The sequence below is a fragment of the Bos indicus x Bos taurus genome, chromosome 13 (genome assembly GCF_003369695.1).
Source record: "Bos indicus x Bos taurus breed Angus x Brahman F1 hybrid chromosome 13, Bos_hybrid_MaternalHap_v2.0, whole genome shotgun sequence".
Classification (NCBI taxonomy): Eukaryota; Metazoa; Chordata; class Mammalia; order Artiodactyla; family Bovidae; genus Bos; species Bos indicus x Bos taurus.
In genome coordinates this window covers 36461701-36482772 of record NC_040088.1, presented here as the reverse complement: position 1 = coordinate 36482772, position 21072 = coordinate 36461701, and the positions used below count along the sequence as shown (strand labels likewise).

Below are 21072 nucleotides of genomic sequence, written 5' to 3'. Positions count from 1 at the left end.
TGCAGTCCACGGGGTCACAAAGAGTCGGACACAACTGAGTGACTGAACTGAACTGAACTGGGAGGCAGGGCCTTACTCAGTAAAGCTTTAATCCAATTATCTGCTGATGGGTGGTTTTGCACTCCCTCATGGGTAGTTTTTTGGTCTGAGGCGACCCAGCCCTACAGGCTGCATGGTCAAGTTAGGAGTGTTTATGCCAAAGGGGACGTTCCCAGACAGCTGCTGCCAGTTCCTCAGTCCTGCAGTCAGCCCCTGCTGATCCATACCTCCACAGGAGACCCTCCAACACTAGCAGTTTTGGTTCAGTTTCCTATAGATTCACTGCTCCTTTCCTCATGAGTCTTGGTGCACACAGGTCTTTTTTGTGCCCTCCAAGTCTGCAGTCTCTGTTACCCCCAATCCTGTGGAAGTCTTGTAATCAAATCCTGCTGGGCTTCAAGGTCAGATTCCCTGTGGATTCCCAATCCCTTTGTCAGGTCCCCAGGCTGGGAAGCACCCAAGTTCCAGTGTCCTCCTGTTGATGGTTGTTCAATAGCTGGTTGTGATTTTGGTGCTCTCACAGGAGGAGATGAGTGCACGTCCTTCTACTCTACCACCTTGAACCAGAAGTCTAACCCGGCAGAGCACAGAACATAACAGATCCTCCAGAGCCCAGGAATGCAGGCCGATCTAAGTGGGAAGCAGCAGGAGGTGATGCAGATGAGGAAGGTCAGGTACTGATACCCTGCACAAGGACTGGAAAGCATGGGCAACAGAAGACTGTCAATTGTGGAACATTTGATAAGATGGTGTTTTTGAAAAACATCTCTGACACCACTGATGGAAAGAAGAAATAGACCAGCAAGACCAGGAGAAGGCCAGACCCAATTAGGAACCAGCTGCCACTGCACAGGCAGGAAATTACACAGGTTAAAAACCAGGCCAGGTAAAGAAGACAGACATTTTACAGGACCATTCAGTCTACCCAGTCTAGAGTATTCCAAACACATTTCTCATCCCCTCTAGCCACAGGATAAAAATCTCAATACTGGCATTAGAGGTCTTCCTAGTTTGGCCTTTTGGACTTTTCATTTCCTAAGACTCTACAGTCCCTCTGTTTCGACTCCCCTCTGCCTCACCAAGTCCCATTCAACTTGCAAGGCTCAATTAATCCCATATCCTCCTAAGGCCTTCCTGATTCTCTCTCAGTGACCCAGCACTACCTCCTCCCCCTTCAATTAAGGCCTGTCATTGTTGTTCAGTCCCTGCCATGTCCAAATCCTTTCTGACCCCATGGACTACAGCAGGCCAGGCTCCCCTGTCCTTAACTATCTCCTGGAGTTTGCTCAGAATTCATGTCCATTGAGTCAATGATGCTATCTAACCATCTCATCCTCTGCTGTCCCCTCCTCCTTTTGCCTTCAATCTCTCCCAGGAAAGGCCTGCTGCTACTGCTGCTGCTAAGTCTCTTCAGTCGTGTCCGATTCTGTGCCACCCCAGAGATGGCAGCCCACCAGGCTCCCCCTTCCCTGGGATTCTCCAGGCAAGAACACTGGAGTGGGTTGCTATTTCCTTCTCCAATGCATGAAAGTGAAAAGTGAAAGTGAAGTCGCTCAGTCGTGTCCAACTCTTAGCGACCCCATGGACTGCAGCCTACCAGGCTCCTCCACCCATGGAATTTTCCAGGCAAGAGTACTGGAGTGGGGTGCTATTGCCTTCTCCGGGAAAGGCCTGTCATACTATTAATTAAACATTCCACTCACATGGGGCAGAGCTGCATTCTGTCTAGGATACCTTTTCCATTATTTGGTACTATTCTTTTATTATATTTTAATTGGAAGCTAAATACTTTATAATATTGAGGTGGTTTTGCCATACATTTACATGAATCAGCCACAAGTATACATGTGTCCCTCCGTCCCAATCCCCCCCCACCTCCCTCCCCATATTCTTTTACTCTTTAATGGTACTTTTCTGTGCCTTGTCTGTATGATTCCATCATAGAACCGCAGAGAAACATGAAACATATGAAAGCACGTGGACAATAATCCCAGCCAAAGTGAGTGCCCCAGGAATGTGGCATGCTGGACAACACTCACTGTGGGACTGTGGTTATGGCTCTTCAGAACCAGTAACTCTTCTGTAAGGCTGTTATATAAAATAAAATAACAATGGTAACAGTGGTAAACTGTACCTGTCAACCTACCATAAGACAGTGTGTAAGAAAGAGTAAATCAACACAGATTGAAATGAGAATGAAGAATTCTTGGGAGTACATATACAACATAACATTAACTGTTAAGTTTTTTAAAATTAACTTTATCGTAACTTCGGCAATGGCCACTTTCCTATCCTACAATAAATCTACTGAGGGAATAGAAATTGACAGGGATAAGACAAATAGTTCCTAGAAATCATAGGTTTCATAAAACTGAACTATAGTAAAAAAATAATTAATGGGTACCTAGTTGCAACTTCAAAGACAACCTACACATGAAGAAGACTTACAATCTGGATTTATGTCTGTCTGTAGTGATAAGAAGAACTCCAGGAGAACTCAAATTTCAATGCCAAACATGTCACAAGAGGTCAGAGGTCACATTTTCTAATTGGGGTTTGACCCTAAAGTAAGCAATACATGTAATTAATTGATGCCCTAATCTGAAACATTAACTTGAATGGGACTAAGTCAACCGATCCAATGTCAGTCTAATAAGCATGCTAGTCACAAATGTGGTCACCTCTAGAAACACAAAATCAAAGTTGCTCAAGACAGAAAGGAAATGAGACTTCAACTGCTTTTTCCAAGACAAGAAAAAATAATTTGATCTCTCCCAATGACACCAATAATGTTAGCTAATAATACTGGCAGAGACTGTAATAAAACCCATACTTCTTTCAAAAATATGTCTTTATCTTATAACTATTATTTAGAATACTTATGAAAGTCTAATGTTGTATTATAATCATCTAAATTAGATATGAATAATTTGGATTAAAGAGGAAAAAATGACATGTAACTTATTTTTATTGGGTATTAAAATATAGGAGACATTTTAAAAATAATAAGGCAATGAATTATGAATCATACTGGAAATCTTAGGGATTCAAAGTTTAAATTTCATTTCTGTTACTGGTTTTGATGTCATATGCTTCTTTATCTCTTTGCTCATTTATTTAAAAACTGTAAAACAAGGGCTAAAAACATCATGATGTAGTACAAACATAAAAATATTTTATAAACAATTGTTTTATATAAGTGCTGCAATCAAATATTTCACAGCTTTAATTTCATGACACCTAGCCAAATTTCATAAAACTGACGAATTCATATGTACTACTTATAATTTAGCATTATAGCTACTCTTGTCTATGCTTATGTTCATCTAAACTGACTCATGTAATTCTTTTTTAAGATAAAACAACTCATTTGTTTTCATCTTATGATTAAACATCACAAAACATCTTTTATCTTCTAAAAACATAAAGTGTTTTTATGGACAGGCCAAAATTTATTTGTGCTTATTTACTTTTCAAGTAAGAATGGAAGTTTATACCATTATTAAATCACATTTATAAACATGAGCTTTTAAATCAGAGGCACAAGTTAACAATTAATTTTAAACAATCAAACTTTACCCTATACATGTATTTTGATTTCAGATTTGACTCATTCTGTAAAAATACTTTCCATCCCCAGGACTCCCTGGTGGTTCAGTGGTAAAGAATCTACCTGCCAACACAAGAGACATGGGTTCAATCCCTCATTCAGAAGATCCCACATGCCATCGAGCAACTAAGCCTGTGTGCCACAACTCCTGAGCCTGCCCTATAGAGCCCAGGAACCACAGGTACTGAAGCCTGTAAGCTCTAGAGTCCATGTTTTGCAACAAGAGAAGATACTGCAGCGAGAAGGCCAGGTACCACAGAGAGTAGCCTCTGCTCTCCACAACTACTGAAAAGCCCTCGAAGGAGCGAAGATCTAGTGCAGCCAAAACAAATAATTTTTTTAATTAAAACAAACAAAGAAACACAAAAACATCCATCCCCAAATAACAGAAATTTTCAAAGAAGTTTCTCTTAGTGATATTTTTTAAATACTTGAAATATTCAATAAAGTGAAAGTGAAAGTCACTCAGTTGTGCCTGATTTTTTGCGACCCCATGGACTACAGTGCATGGAATTCTCCAGGCCAGAATACTGGAGTGGGTAGCCCTTCCCTTCTCCAGGGGATCTTCCCAGCCCAGGGATTAAACCCAGGTCTCCCGTGTTGCAGGGAGATTCTTTACCAGCTGAGCCACAAGGGAAGCCCAAGAATAGTGGAGTGGGTAGCCTATCCCTTCTCCAGCGAATCTTTCCAACCCAGGAATCGAACCAGGGTCTCCTTTATTGCAGGTAGATTCTTTACCAACTGAGCTATCAGGGAAGCCTATAAATCTCAACAGTGCCTCTGTAATTTATAGTACCTTTTCTACTTATCTGAACAGAAAACTAGCAATTAGAAAAAAAGAAAGTAAAAGGTAGTATTAAAAAGACTCAGGACTCTTTCCAAGGGAGGTGTACTGACAACTAACAAAACGCTACTGCCATGAACCCTGAAGTTAGATATCATCAGATTACATAGAAGAAACATTTGCAACACAAACAAACCCTACTTTGTTATAGAAGTTGTTATTAGTACCTATTTGTTCAATTAACTTTGAGGATATGAAACTTCTACTCATAAAATTTCTTTTCAAATTTCAACACAAATGTAACATTTTAATGATATTCTGAAGATGATACTGCTGTAGATTCTGTATGTTCTAGTGTCATATACAAAAATGAAAAATACTGCTTGAATCTGCCTCTGCTAGAACGAATTTTTATTGCTTTCAGCTCTGCTTTAGGACTTCAGAAAATACCCAGTGCCTTTAGCAATTATTTTTCTTTTTAGAAAAATGACTCGATGCTGTGAGCTGGGAAGATGGCAAGAAGTAACATGGTTTTAATGTCTCCCAACCTCCTCGACAAAGTCACAGGAAGCGTTAGCAAAAAACAAGTTGATGACCTAACCCTTGGAAAACAAGTGACAAGAATTCTCATGAATCCCAAAGTCCAGTAGCGGAGGACAAGCCTCCAAAAGCTGGAACTGCAGTTGGTACTGACACCTGTGCAGGAGGAGGCAGAGGGACATGACACAGCACTGAGAACAGGCAGATAAAACAGCTAACAAGCAGTCACTGGAGAGCAAAGAGGGCCAAATCGAGAACAGCAGTGGACATTGGACAGGGTTTACACACCTCTATTTGCAGGTAACTGATGGTAATTCACGAGCTCATGGTAAAGTTCTTATGGGGCTGGAGCAGAGAAACTTGTGAACACTCACCATCAGCCAAAGCTCCCTTCTAGTACAGAACTCTACAGTGTAGAGAAACTGCTAACAATAAAAATATCAAACCCTACTGAAGTCTGGTCATAAAGATCTCCAATGTAAGGACAATGGGCACAAAAGAAATTGTGATTCTGGCAAAAGGTACAGAAGCAGGAGATCATGGTAAATGTGAGACATTATTTTTAGCACTTCATAAAAATGACAGAAGATGCTTTAGAGCCATACCTCCAAAAACTGTTTGCAACCACCTTCCCTTGACACAAGTTCAGGAAAAGTGATTTCACATGACAGGACTGTGGCTGAAGGAACAGAACATCCCTAAAGTGGAAGCATGCCCAAGACAGGTGCCCACAACACAGATCAGACTATAACTACTATTTAAACACATGAAAAGACATTAAGAAAATTATATAAGATACAGGAAAGATATGTCAGAATTAGAAAACTCAGAAATGATGTAAACATGAGAAGTAAATGAAAAAATTCACTTCAGAAGAAGTCCAAACTAGAAGGCACACAGGAGTCAGTATGTAGCAAAAAATGTGGTCAGTATAAGTCATAAAGAAAGAAAATATGAAAAAAAACAAAACTGTATAGCAGCTTTATTCACAACTGCCCAACCTGAAAATTACAAATATAGAAGACAGGAAAAGAAACCAACAGAGTATAAGAAAAAGCCCCCCAAAACAACAAGTAAACAAGATAATAAAAGTCCACAAATGATATATATATATACAATTGACCCTTGAACCTATAGGGGTCAGAGCCCACCACAGCCCAATGCAGTCCAAGACCTGCGTCCCTCTTTACAGTCAGCCCTCTGTGTGCAGCTCCACATCTGGATTCAGGCAACCCTGAAGCATGCAGCGCCATGGCACAGGGGATAAGTGAACCTGTACAGTTCAATCCACACTGTTCAAGGGTCAGTTGTACAATTTTTAAATTAAAAATAGTAACAAGCTTCCTCAAAAAAGTAAAAACAGAAATTACCATATGATCCAGCAATCCCACTCCTGAGTACTTATCAGAAGAAAATGAAATCACTATCTTAAGACTTCTGTACCCTCGTGTTCTCAGCAGCATTATTTACAACAACCAAGACATGGGAACAACCTAAGGGTCCATCAAGAGACAAACTGATCAATAAAACATGGTATACATGTACAATGGAATATTATTCAGTCATAAAAAGAAGGCAATTCCATCATTTTGTAACAACATGGATCAATGCCAATTGTATCTCAGTAAAACTGCAGAGTGGGGAAGTGAAAAAATTTTCTTTAAAGACTCTACTAGAGAATGAACTTCAGATGTCAGTGGTAAGCATGAAACAAACACTTGGAGAAGTAAGACTAAATGCCAGCTCTAAGTACAAAGTATGACATGTAATCGCTACATTCTGTGACAGTTTAGAATCAGTACAGTTGTTCAGAGAGGCTAAAACAGCTTGTCTGGTTTCCATGAGATGTGCTGTCAGTTCCAGCACCGGTGATGGTATTCTCAGACAGCCTGGGACATAGCTGGAGAGAACGACTGAGTTAACTATATGACATCTAAAATGCACCACCCATAGTGTCCTTAAGAATCATGACTCTTACTGTGTAAGAAAGAAGGCAAAGATTTTAGATAGCTCAGTAAAAACCAGTAGCCATAAATTCAAGGGGGAAATATCAGTATGAATTCATTACAACTATATGTATTTCCTAGCTGGTCCACTTAAAGGCCTAGAGACAGAGACCAACCTGGTAGCAACAAGCACACTGAGGGCCAGAAAATGCTCTTGAGACACAATTTCTAACTGTAAGAAACCAGCGTCCCCTGGAGAAATCAGTGGATCCAGGCTTGGGGCACGGTGTGTCCTAGGTGAGCCCGAAAAAATCCTGTCATATCAGAAAGCAGACAGGAACTTCAAAAGACCATCACGAAGAGGCTCCAACTGGTCAAAGAAGGGAAGTTAAGCATCAATAGGGATTATAACAGAAACAGACTGAAATACACCAGAAAGAACTATTTGGTCGCCACTGGAGGATGCTATTTTGAAAACCGCTAGTTAAAAGAATCAGTTGTTCTACCTTTTCGATGTGAACCATACCAAATTGGTAACCACACCCTACATGATAGGAAGTTTATGTTCTTATGGAAGTGTTTCAGTTGAAAAATAAAAGATAAACTATTTGACAGATTATCACTATTTCACAATCCTTAATGAATTACTGAATCTAGCCACTGTACAACAGGCTGAGTACTAACCTTGCCAAATGAAACACATTACCACCTATGAGGAAGTCTTACACTGCTAGGATTCACTACTCAGCTCAGTTCAGTCACTCAGTCGTGTCCAACTCTTTGCAACCCCATGGACTGCAGCATGCCAGGCTTCCCTGTCCATCATCAACTCCCAGAGCTTGCTCAGACTCATGTCCATCGAGTCAGTGATGCCATCCAACCACCTCATCCTCTGTCATCCCCCTCTCTTCCTGCTTTCAGTCTTTCCCAGCATCAGAGTCTTTTCTAATGAATCAGTTCTTCGCATCAGGTATCAAAGTATTGGAGCTTTAGCACCAGTCCTTCCAATGAATATTCAGGGCTGATTTCCTTTAGGATTGACTGGTTGGATCTTCTTGCAGTCCAAGGGACTCTCAGGTCTTCTCCAACACCACAGTTCAAAAGGATCAATTCTTCTCGGCTCAGCTTTCTTTATAGTCCAACTCACATCCATACATGACTACTAGAAAAACCACAGCTTTGACTAGAGGGACCTTTGTTGGCAAAATGATGTCTCTGATTTTTAATACGCTGTCTAGGTTGGTCATAGCTTTTCTTCCAAGGAACAAGTGTCTTTTCATTTCATGGCTGCAGTCACTATCTGCAGTGATTTTGGAGCCCCCCAAAACAAAGTCTCTCACTATTTTCATTGTTTCCTTATCTATTTGCCATGAAGTGATGGGACCAGATGCCATGATCTTAGTTTTCTGAATGTTGAGTTTTAAGGCAGCTTTTTCACTCTCCTCTTTCACTTTCATCAAGAGGCTTATCAAGAAAGTGAAGTTCTTCTTCACTTTCTGCCATAAGGGTGGTGTCATCTGCATATCTGAGGTTATTGATATTTCTCCCAGCAATCTTGATCCCAGCTTGTGCATCACCCAGCCCAGCATTTCGCATGATGTTCTCTGCATATAAATTAAATAAGCAGGGTGACTATATACAGCCTTGACGTACTCCTTTCCCGATTTGGAACTAGTCCGTTGTTCCACGTCAGGTTCTAACTGTTGCTTCTTGACCTGCATACAGATTTCTCAGGAGGCAGGTCAGGTGGTCTGGCATTCCCATCTCTTGAAGAATTTTCCAGTTTGTTGTGATCCACACAAATGCTTTGGCGTGGTCAATAAAGCAGAAGTAGATGTTTTTCTGGAACTCTCTTGCTTTTTCAATGATCCAACGGATTGCTGGCAATTTGATCTCTGGGTCCTCTGGCTTTTATAAATCCAGCTTGAACATCTGGAATTTCACAGTTCACGTACTGTCTCAGAGAATTTTAAGCATTACTTTGTTAGCGTGTGAGATGAGTACAACTGTGCGGTAGTTTAAATATTCTTTGGCATTGCCTTTCTTTGGGATTGGAATGAAAACTGACCTTTTCCAGTCCTGTGGCCACTGCTGAATTTTCCAAATTTGCTGGCATAATAAGTGCCAGCATTTTCACAGCATCATCTTTTAGGATTTGAAATAGCTCAACTGGAATTTCATCACTTCCACTACTTTTGTTCACAGTGATGCTTCCTAAGGCCCACTTGACTTCACATTCCAGGATGTCTGGCTCTAGATGAGTGATCACATCATCTTGGTTATCTGAGTCATGAAGATCTTTTTTGTATAGTTCTTCTTTGTATTCTTGCCACCTCTTTTCAGTATCTTCTACTTTTGTTAGGTTCATACCATTTCTGTCCTTTATTGTGCCCATCTTTGCATGAAATGTTCCCTTGGTATGTCTAATTTTCTTGAAGAGATCTCTAGTAGCCTCCATGAGATGCAAAGAAATGAGCATCAGGATAAGGCACACCACAGGGATGCAATCACAAAGGCAGACTATAAGAAGCCACAGAGTAAATGAACCAAGTCCTTAGATAAATAAATTGCAAAGAAAAAACAAAAACAAAAACAGATGAATGAGAGGGACTTCCCTAGCAGCCCCAGTAAGACTCTGGGCTTCCACTGCAGCAGGGGCAGCTTCTATCCTTGGTTGGGGAACTAAAAACCCACACTCCACATGCCATGTGATGTGACCAAAAAATCAACAAAATTGCTATTATTTTAAAAAAGATGAATGAGAAACATAAATTTAAAATGTCTTTAAAAAGACATTTCAAATAAAAAGCAGCAGAACTGAACATAGAGCGAGTGGTAAACTACAGTGTTTAGGATTGCCAGACTTCTAAGTAAAAAGAGTCATGACCCCAAAGCCCAAAACTTTTAATGTGTGACTGAAACTGTGCAACTTTTATCTTAGGGAGTAGCTCACCAGTCAAATACAGGATGAAACCTAATGACTACATATACATTCTTCATAGTAACTCCACTAAAACCTTCAGCAGCTTAAGATATTTGATAAAGATGGAAAGGCACTTCTGTGCTCAGACTTAGTTGTAACTGAGTACCTTGATTTACCATTAAAGTTTGAGAAGTATTTACCTACTTAGAAAACAGAATAAGATGATTAGGTTTTAAAGCAGAAGATCTGACTTCCTGTCATGGTCCAATGCCTCTTCCTACCTTACCTTGGCAAGGGTTACAAGCAAGGAAATTAACACTGCTGAGAAGCCACACCACTGGGCTAGGCAGTTATCTAGACAGCTCCTTTCTGGTGCTGACAGTCTGGCAGGGAAATAATTACATGTGACTAGTGTTATGAAAGTACTAGATGCTATGAATGCATCCCGTACTAAAAAGAGACACAGCATACTCTCAGACGAGGCAGAAGGAACACCAGAAACCTCTCAAACACACATTCTCTGATTTTCTATTTTTTTTCATCTTTAGATAAGACTGATATAACAATGACTAACTGACAGATAAATGAATTTATTCTTAGCTATCTTAAGACCTATGGACGAACCTTTGGACATGAAGGAAAATACACCCTGGCACCCTTAAGGCTGTACTGATAAGGAAAGGAGAAGAGAGAATGTTTATGGACAGTCCATTGTGCATACCGAGAAGAGGTGTGCAATGCTGTCCATAGCCTCTGCGAGTCTCTCACAATTTAACATGTAAACCCAAGCACACACAGCCTGGTCATCCAAAGACTACTCTGACACACATGTCAGCAACCTTGGCGGACAAACTCTGAATACCTCACCTGGAGATTCCCACAGGTTCCTAGAGAATGTCCCTAGAGCTTTAGAGAAAGATGCCATGGATTAAGAAGAAGTAACAGCCTGTAAGTTGAAATAGTTCAGTCAAGATTAAATGAATTTTAAAAATTAAATGCAAAGAACAGTATCTTATTTCCACCATTCATCTGTAAATTTTGATATAAACAAACTATGTTGGTTTTTTTTTAAATCCAAACCATAGGAAAATACTTTTATATTTCTGTACTTAGAGGTTTTTTAAAAATATTTTTATTCCAATATCACCAATATTAAAGGTAACTTATTTATTATATACTATTATTTTATCCTTATTTTCCACACAGCTATTACCTATTTCTTCCCCTTCGAGTCACCTATAGGAGAGAGTTGTACATGGGCAACTTTAAAATATCCAAAGAAAGGATACAGAGTTAAAACAACATACAACACCATCTTTCTTTCTCCTGGCCTTTCCCTCTTAAGTAACCTTTATAAACCTCTTCACTAGAATATGACTACGTGACAAAAATATAAACATATATTACTTAACTTTGTTGCCTATTAACAAGGACAAAAATAATCGCTTATTTAAATGAGCTTTTGTAAATCATCTGTTTTCCATTTTCATAGTTAACGTTTAAAGGATGTGTCAGAGAATAAGTATAAAGAAATTCTATCGAAATTATTCTAAAAAATTAAAACATTTTAAAAAGATTAATTTAATTGTATTCCTTTAAAAATACAAAGCAAAACAAAATCAATTTCTATTTGAAGATTCCCTTATAATTAGTACATAACACGTAAACAGAGCATTCATACAGGAGTCAGATTTTTTGCTATTCTGAATCCTGGACCATCGAGATAAATAGCAATGGAAAATAAAATAAAGAAGAACTTCCTTCTTTCAGCTGAAGATATACTGTCTGTAACTTAAAAATATAGAATGAAATTGTTGAAAATTCTGGTTAGTGTACTACAAACTAATAATAAGTTATGTACCGTACCTACACCACATTATATGGTAGCATATATTATTCATACATTAAAATAAACAATGACCAGTAGACTTTTAGATAGTTTACATAGAAGAAAGTAATTAACCAAATACCTTTTGATAAAAGACTTAAATAAAGACTGGCTTTCAAGAGTTAAAAAAATTTTGAATACTAAAAATGTATTAGTGTACTATTGGAAATAGTACACATTGATAGTCTATATAACCTCTAAACACAAGGTGCTTGTGCATGTTTCAGTATTTCCCTAACAACTTTACAATCCTACAAGGCAAAAAGTGACTAGTGCTTTGTAATACATGTTGATTAACATAATAAATAAATGATTCTTGGACCTTTTCTCCCAAAATTCCACATAAAATTTGAGAGATCTGTCTGTATAAAATGACTTACTTTGTAATACGGTCAATGTTGGCAATTTGCTTCTGATTTCGTATAATCTCAATGGCTGCCCAAAGATGCTGGATAGCTTTTGTGTCCGCCTGCCGTCTTTTTGTTAAGCGTGCCATGACCTGTTTACTCCTTTAGCTGTAGCAATATATGGAAACATAAGGGAAAAGCACAGATTACCAAATCAATTATCATCAATATAAGTGAGTTAACAGTCAGCACCTCACTATATAGTACAGCCAACTTTTTATTTTCTACCATCCACATCACCAATTACTCCATTAAAATTTTCACTTCATTACTTCACAAAGAATGACACTAAAAGACCAATAGTCAAAAAGGTCTGCCCAAGAAGGAGCAGTCATCTTACATCAATACGCCAAAGAAATACACATATAAAACTTATTATAAAGCAAAAATATTACTACATAAAATTTCATTTTTTGATATTACATTGTGTGTAATTTGACAGATCAATGCAAAATGGAAACTAAATGTCCAAATTATTAGGTACTTCATCATGAAAGAGGCTTCCGTGCTGGCTTAGACGGTAAAGACTCCGCCTGCAATGCAGGAAACCCAGGTTTGATCCCTGGGTTGGGAAGATACCCTGAAGAAGGAAATGCCAATCCAGCCCAGTATTCTTGCCTGGAAAATTCCATGGACAGAGGAACCTGGTGGGCTACAGTCCATGGGGTTGCAAAGAGTGAATATCTTTATTCAATATAGACATACTGATAGATGAAAACAACATTCCTTTAAAGAAGAATAAGACCACAAACAGAAAGTACAGAACAGTTGTTTCTGACTGAGGTGTCAAAGGCTGGCAGTTGGTATACCGGTGATGACATGAAAGGACCCACATTATCAGAAAGGTTCAGGTGCCAGCCATTCTTTAAGTTATAAGCAATCAACATTGTTAATTTACTCAGATTTCTATATTCTGAACAGACTGAGGCAAAAGGCCACCGGCTACATCCCGGCAAGACTAGGGGGAAAAAACAGAGTTGCAGCCTGAATGTCTGCTAAGCGATGGTACAACATGAAGAGGCCACACGTCTGAACTCCCCACTGGGCACGGGCACAGACCTGCTGGGCAACGAGAGGCCTGAGCCCTAAAGCACACAGGTTACGATGCCGAGGCCCAAAGGCATAAGACAGACAAGCAAAGCTCTGGGGATGGCTGCACGCTCCCTGGCCTGATCCTTCACCAGCAGGGATGCTCCTCCTCCGAGCTTCCTTGCGCTTCCCTGTGCTCTGGGGAGTCAGCAGAGCCTCGCAGACCCCTTTCCCCGCCTCCACACGTCTTTTCACGGCTAAGTCGGTTCTCCCTACTTCTCCAAAATCCCAAAGAGAGCCAGCAGTTGCCACAATTTAACAGAGACTCACTTCTGGTGAATCTAGGACCAGCTAGGCTCCTGAAATAAGACAGTTCTTTTCAGAATTACAAAATCAGTTCAGAATCAAAACAATAACGCCAACATTCAAGTTTTCAAGAAAACTTCAGGATAATTAGTTGTACAGTATAGACTGAAATATGAAACTAGAAGATTTTCTAAATTTTAATTATGATTTACAAATGTGTCTTTTTCTAAAAAGTTGAAACTTTAAAACATACAGAAACTTCTCAGTTTAAGTGCACTAGTACAGGTATGTCAAGTTTCCAAACCCAGTAACATTATGATGAGGAATTTATTGGTAAAAGTGACATCTAATGGTGAACCACAATAATACAACTTGTCAGATTATACAAATACCCAGATAAAAGAACAAAATTTCATTTTCACACACTTAAAGAAAAATAGCTGCCTATTTTGTGTAAGGCATTGTGCTAAACACAATGAAGTATTTTTAAATGTATAAACTCTAGTCCTTGACAGAAAATGACCTAAAACTAGCAGAGGAAATTTGACATATACATGGCACTACTAATTATAATATCATATACGCATAAATGGTCCAAAATATATGCTGTGAGAATCCAGAGAGACATTACTTCTAGATTAAGTAACACTACAAAATGGTAAATGTGGGAAAATATAAAATTTCTTAAGTCTTGAAAAGATAACTGATTGTTTAAAGCAAACATAAAAATAACTGTTAGGTATCATTAGATTTACAACATATGTAGAAGCACAATATAGATGACAAGAATAATACACATGAGGGGAGAGGTAGTAAGCAGTTATATCATTGTAAATTCTCACATTTTATGTGAAGTGGTATTTATTACATTAATTCAAGGGGAAGTATATTAAATCATGGATGCATATTACAATCCCTGAGTCAAACAATGGAATACAAACAGGTACAGTTGACATGTAACTCAACTTGTAAGATGTTTTCAAAATACACGCAGGTAAAGTTAAGAATACTTTACTCAGAAATACAGAAAATATATAATAACAAAGTTAACATTTACAAATACTAAAATAAATAGCAAATATAACTATTATCTAACAGGAGAATATAGTAGAGACTGGTAGCAGAAATTTTAAAAGTGATGTCACTTAATTCCTAGAAATGATTAAATTCAAGATTAAAGAATTAACCAATGCTACATTTCAGGAAAACAGATGTGAAGTTAAAACCAAGATTTCTGAGATCTACCTATCCAAGTCACACAGACAGAACAGAAGAGAGAGCCCAGAAAGAGACCTACCAGCTGTTAAGTGTCAGAGTCAGCTCATTCCTGACAAAGCAGCAAACGCAATGCAATCAAGCCGTCTGTTCATCAAGTGTTGCTGTACAACTGGACATCCACACATACAAAAATGAGCCTAAACACAAACCTATGCCTTTAACCAAAATTAACTCTCTATTCTGTTCCACTAATCTATGTAACTGACTGTTACTTCACCAATACCACACTGTTTTAAGTACTATATCTTTATAATAAATCTTGAAGTCGGGTAGTATCAGGCCCTGATTTTGTTCCTCTCTTTCAATACTGAGTTGGCTGTTCTGAGTCTCTGAAAGGCTGGAGAATGTGTAAAGACAAAGGAACACTCCTACACTGTTGGTGGGAATGTAAATTGATGAAGCCACTATGGAAAACAGTAGGGAGGTTCCTCAGAAAACTAAAAATACAATTACCATCAGCAATTGCACTCTTGGGCATTTATTTGGAGAAAACTCTAATTCAAAAAGATACATGCACCCCTATGTTCATAGAGCAGCACTATTTACAGTAGCCAAGACATGAAAGCAACCTAAGTGTCCACCAACAGATGGATAAAGAAGATGTGGTCCATATACATAATGGAAATTACTCAGCCATAAAAAAGGCGTGAAATAACGCCATTTGCCGGAACGTGGAAGGACCCAGAGAAGATCATACTAAATGAAATCAGACAAAGACAAATACCATATGATATCACTTATATGTGGAATCTAAAATATAACACAAAGGAACTTATTTACCAAACAGAAACAGACACAAAGAGACCAGAATTATGGTTGCCAAGGTGGAGAGGAAGGAGGGAGGCATGGATGGGAGTTCGGAATTAGCAGATGCAAACTATTATCTACAGAATAGATAAACAACACGGTCCTACTGTATAGCACAGGGAACTATATCCAATATCATGTAATAAAATATAATGGAGGAAAAAAATGAAAAACAGAACTCCCATATGATCCAGTAATTACACTTTTAGGTATTTATCTGAAGAAAATGAAAACTCTATCTCAAAAAGATAGCTGTACCACCACATTCACTGCAACTGATTCACAATAGGGACTTCCTGGTGGTCTGGTGGCAATGGTCAGGGAACTAGGTCCCACATGGTGCAGCTGGGAGTCTGCATGCCACAGCTAAAGGATCCCAGGTGCCAAAACAAAGATCGAAGATTCTGTGCACTGTAACTAAGACCTGGTGCAGCCAAATATTTTTTTTAAAAACCAAACCTATATATTTAGAGAACAGACTGATGGTTGCCAAAGGCAGGGAAGGTGGGAGAAAAATGGGTAAATGTAGTCAAAAGGTAAAAGTTTCCAGTTAAAGGTCATAGTGAGAAAGACTTGGTATATTTCAAGGGGAGAAAAGACAGTGGCTGGAATGTCATAAAGAGAGGTGCTGTGTGAAAAGAGGCAGAGAGGCAGGATCTAAGATCAAACCATGCAGGATCCGAAGTCCAGAATAACCAGCGTGGATTTCCAAGTAATTTCAACGGCAGTAACTGAGAGGATTTTAAACTTAGGCGAGTAGCCGTGATTTGCTTTAAGAAGGATACCCTTAGATCATGGATGTTAGGATGCTGAGTAAAAGACCTTTCTGCCCCTCCCCCCAAAAGTGGACAAAAAAAACAAACATCTTTGATGAACATATACTCCGCAAAAAGTGAAGACACACAATGAATACAGGAATTGTATGTTTCTGGCCAAACAAAGGAAGGTCAAATTTACATAGGTAAGTACAGTCAAAGCTAAGGTCTTTCCAGTAGTCATGTATAGAAGTGAGAACTGGACCATAAAGAAGGCTGAGCACTGAAGAATCGATGCTTTCAAATTGTGGTGCTGGAGAAGACTCTTGAGAGTCCCTTGGACTGCAAGGAGAGGAAACCAGTCAATCCTAATGAAAATCAACCCTATATATTCACTGGAAGGACTGATGCTGAAGCTAAAGTTCTAATACTCTGGCCACCTGATGCGAAGAGCCTACTCACTGCAAAAGACCCTGATGCTGGGAAAGATTGAAGGCAAAAGGAGAAGGGTGTGGCAGAGGATGAGATGGTTGGATAGCATCACCAACTCAATGGACATGAACTTGGGCAAATTTCAGGAGATAGTGAGGGACAGGGAGGGCTGGTATGCTCCAGTCCATGGGGTTGCAAAGAGTCAGGCACGACTTAGCAACTGAAAAATAGTGACGAAAGCAAGCCACTTGCCTAGAACTCCAGAAAAATTTGGGAGTAGAAGGCAGCAGATATAGGGATAATTACAGATGCTGAATAAAAGATGTTATTTAATAATGTGTAAGAAGCAAACAGACTTGTAATAGTATACTCATCTAACATTTTCCACTCTATTCTTCAAGGTCCAATTTTATAGGAATATTCTATTTAAAATGGGATTCTAACGCCATAATTCCTCACTCTATCTGGTCATCTAAAACTGAGAAAATTATGTTTATTTAAGAAAATCTGACTTGAAATATTTTAAAATAATTAGAAAAAACTGAGAGGACTGATGTCAGTGGGAAATGAACTGCAGACGAAGCTATGCCAACCAGCTGGAAGAGCAAATGACCAGTTCAGAACTTGCTGAAGACAACACCAACAGTCAGCAACCAAGCCAAAGGAGGCTTCTCCAGGTCACTCCTCCTCCTCTAAAAGCCCTGACTTCTGCAGACTGATGGAGTCTACATTAGAGAGGAAAGAAGAGAAACCCGTGGGAATTATCAGACACTCCACAGGTCCTCAGGAAGCCCTCTGGTAGACGTGCAAAAACATGAGAAGGCAGGTGTCGGTCACCAGTAACTGGAGTGGCAGTGAATTTCACTGCTCACAGGCTTCTTCCCTTGGATTTCTCTGGGACTCGATTAAGACAATGAAGCTGCTCCTGCTCTGCTCCGACTCTGTAAGTGGAAACGACACTCTCAATCTGGAGGAACATCAAGGACCACCTGACATGCAGACAAAAGCCAAGAATACCGAGGCTGCTCAGCAGCAGTGCCAGGAAAACCTCCTCAGGTGGTCTAACTCACTTGTAGGCACAACTTCACCATGGCTGGCACACCAACTGCCCAGGTGCTTCTGATACCTGTCAATGTCACCAGCTTACTCCACAACCTGCAGAACACTAGGCTGCTGCTCAAACTACAGGAAATCTCAGAGACACTGAATTGGGTGGCAGCCTGGACATCAATGAACCAGACACAATGCAGGACCATTAGGAAACACTAACCAACCCCACCTTTGCTATCCAGCCCCCTGATCATCAGCAAAGCAACAATGCCAGAGTATTTTTGAGGAACCTGAAAAGACTACTGGTTTTCTTCTGGGACACATTTATTTTTCAGGTCATTTAGATTATCCTCTGTAGGAAACTTCAAGATTAAGATTCCTGAAAAATAATTTCTGAGACAGGCAGCTAAACGTCACAGGGTACATCATTTTCTATAAGTCATTACAAAAAGAACTTTCTAGAAGAAGGCATATATACTTGGACTACTTAAAAATAAAAGTGTGGCATTTAAAAAGTTAAACAAACAAACAAACCCAACTGGAACTTTAAAATAGAGCCCAGAACCATCCCCAGAGATTCTGGCTTAATGTTCTTGTTAAGAAGAAAAAAATTCAGGTGCTTAGTCATGCTTGAGAACCAGTGTACTATCAGGAGCTTCCCACGTGTCACCCTAAATCCCAAAGAATTTATTTAAAAGATGCAAACACTACAGCAACTAAGGTTTACAACAGTATGTTTTTCATTAGGATTTGTTTAAATACACAAATGAATCAAGACAAAGTCTAACTTTGTATTGGTAGCTGTTCAGCTTTTATTCCACTTGGAAATAACTGAGACTACAACTTTTTATTTCAATAATCATAAAAATTTAACTTTCAAGTTACTCAAATGGAAGTTTCTGAACTAAAACAATCTAATACAAATACTGATCACAATCGGGAGCCTACTTATATGTGCAGAATAAGAATGTATGTATTTCAAACTAAAAAACATAAGGTATTTTGACATTACACTAAGTGCAATATTTTTAAAATTTGTTTATTTTTACTTGAAGGATAATTGCTTTACAGTATCGTGTTGGTTTCTGCCAAATATCAATACGAATCATCCACAGGTATACATATGTCCCCTCCCTCTTGAGCCTCCCTCCCAATCCCACCCTTCTAGGCTGTTACAGAGAGCCCTGCCTAGTTCCCTGAGTCAGTACAGGGAAGCCTGGCATGCAGCAGTCCACGGGGTCGCAGAGTCCAACACGGCTGAGCGACTGAACTGAAGTGGATCATACAGCAAACTCCCACTGGCTATCTATTTTACATATGGTAATGTATGTTTCCATGTTACTCTCTCCCTACATCCCACCCTCTCCTTCCTCCTCACCCCACACTGTGTCCACAAGTCTGTTATTTATGTCTGTGAGAGAACCCACGCACCACAACTAGGGAGTACCCCTCTCCACAACTAGAGAAAAGCTCACACGCAGCAACAAAGGCCCAGTGAAGCCAAAAATAAATAATTCATTAATTTTTAAAAAGATAACATTGCTAATGGTAAATAAAATGCCCCAAAAAACTTTTACACATATCAATAGCAAGCCCAAATAAATTAATCTCACTTGTTCCTACAAGTACTGGCCAGCTGAAGTAGATATATTCCATATTAATTTGAGAAGGGCTTCATGTCAAAACTCAATTGAAAATTAAGAGCTTTATCTCTCTAACAGTATTTCTCAGATGCAGTTTTGAAACAGAAAAGCAATCAATAAGCAGATAAATCAAGAATCTACCAAAAAACAAAAACAAAAAACTATAGTGTTCATAATAACTTTCAAGCTGAGATAGTTTAGCCTTCATTAAGCGTATTGCTCTTTAAAAAATCTTCCTATAGTTATTAAACATAAGAAAACCTTGTGTAATATCCCCACTGATGAGCATCAACATGATCTGAACCTAGGCATGCTACCAATCAGTTCATCAGTTCTCTCCTCACCACATTTCATATTATTTTATTTTTAGACAATAAACCCCTTCTGAATCCTGAAGCCTCCGTACTTGGAGTAACTTTCAAGAAATGATCTATTTTAAAGGAAACAATAAACAAAAAGAAAAGACAACCTGTAGACTGAGAGAGATATCTGCAAACGACCTGACCGACAAGGGATTAGTCTGCAAAATTTACAAACAGCTCATGAGGCTTCCCTGGTTGCTCAAACGGTAAAGAATCTGCCTGCAATGCAGGAGATCTGGGTTAGATCCCTGGGTTGGGAAGATCCCTTGGAGAAGAGAATGGCAATCCACTCCAGTATGCCTGCCTGGAGAATTCCATAGACAGAGGAGCCTTGCGGCTACAGTCCATGGGGTCGCCAAGAGTCAGACTGAGCAACTAACACAAACACATATGAGGCTTAACACCATCAAAACAAATAACCCAATCAAAAAATGAGCAGAAAACCTAAGTAGACATTTCCCCAAAGAAGACATACAGATGGCCAAGAGGCATATGAAAAGATGTTCAACAGTGCTAGTTATTGGGGAAATGCAAATCAAAACTACACGGAGATATTGCTTCAAATCAAAACTACACTGCGATATTGCTTAACAGCCGTCAAAATGGCTATCATCAAAAAATCCACAAACAATAAATGCTGGAAAAGGTGTAGAGAAGGGAATCCTCCTACACTGTTGGCGGGAATATAAACTGGTATAGCGACTATGGAGAACAGTATGAAGGTTTCCTAAAAATTAAATACAGAGCTTCCATATGACCCTGCAATCCCATTCCTGGTCATATATCTGGAGAAAAACATAAGTCCAAAAGGATACATGTATCCCAATGTTCACTGCAGCACTGTTTATGACAGCCAAGACATGGAAGCAACCTAAAAGTTCACAGACAAAGGACTGGATAAAGGAAATGTGGTACATACATACAATGCAAAGTTACTCAGCCATTAAAATGAATGAAACAATGCTATTTGCATCAACATGGATGGACCTAGAGCTTGTCATACTGAGTGGAGTCAGACAGAGAAGGAGAAATACCATATGACATACTTATATGCAGAATCTAAAAAGAAATTATACAAATAACTTATTTATAAAACAGATCCACAGACTTAGAGAAGAAACTTATGGCTGCCAGTGGGGAAGGATAGGAGGAAGAGATAGGGAGTTTGGGATGGACACGTACACTGCTACATTTAAAAGGGATAGCCAACAAGGTCCTACTGTATAGAACAGCGAACTGTCCAGTGTGGCAGCCCGGATGGGAGGGGAGCTTG

The 21072-nt window shown here is 39.2% G+C and overlaps 1 protein-coding gene across 15 annotated transcripts in view; it reads right to left on the bottom strand.

Moving 5' to 3' along the window:
- The window catches only part of ZMYND11 (zinc finger MYND-type containing 11), a 75878-nt gene that overhangs the window by 48329 nt on the left and 6477 nt on the right, over positions 1–21072 (bottom strand). For all 15 annotated transcript variants that reach the window (XM_027559441.1, XM_027559446.1, XM_027559436.1 and 12 more), the window contains exon 2: positions 12111–12245. In XM_027559441.1, the coding sequence (XP_027415242.1) occupies positions 12111–12226 (116 nt within the window). In that variant the 5' untranslated portion in view covers positions 12227–12245. The remainder of the gene's footprint in view (positions 1–12110; positions 12246–21072) is intronic.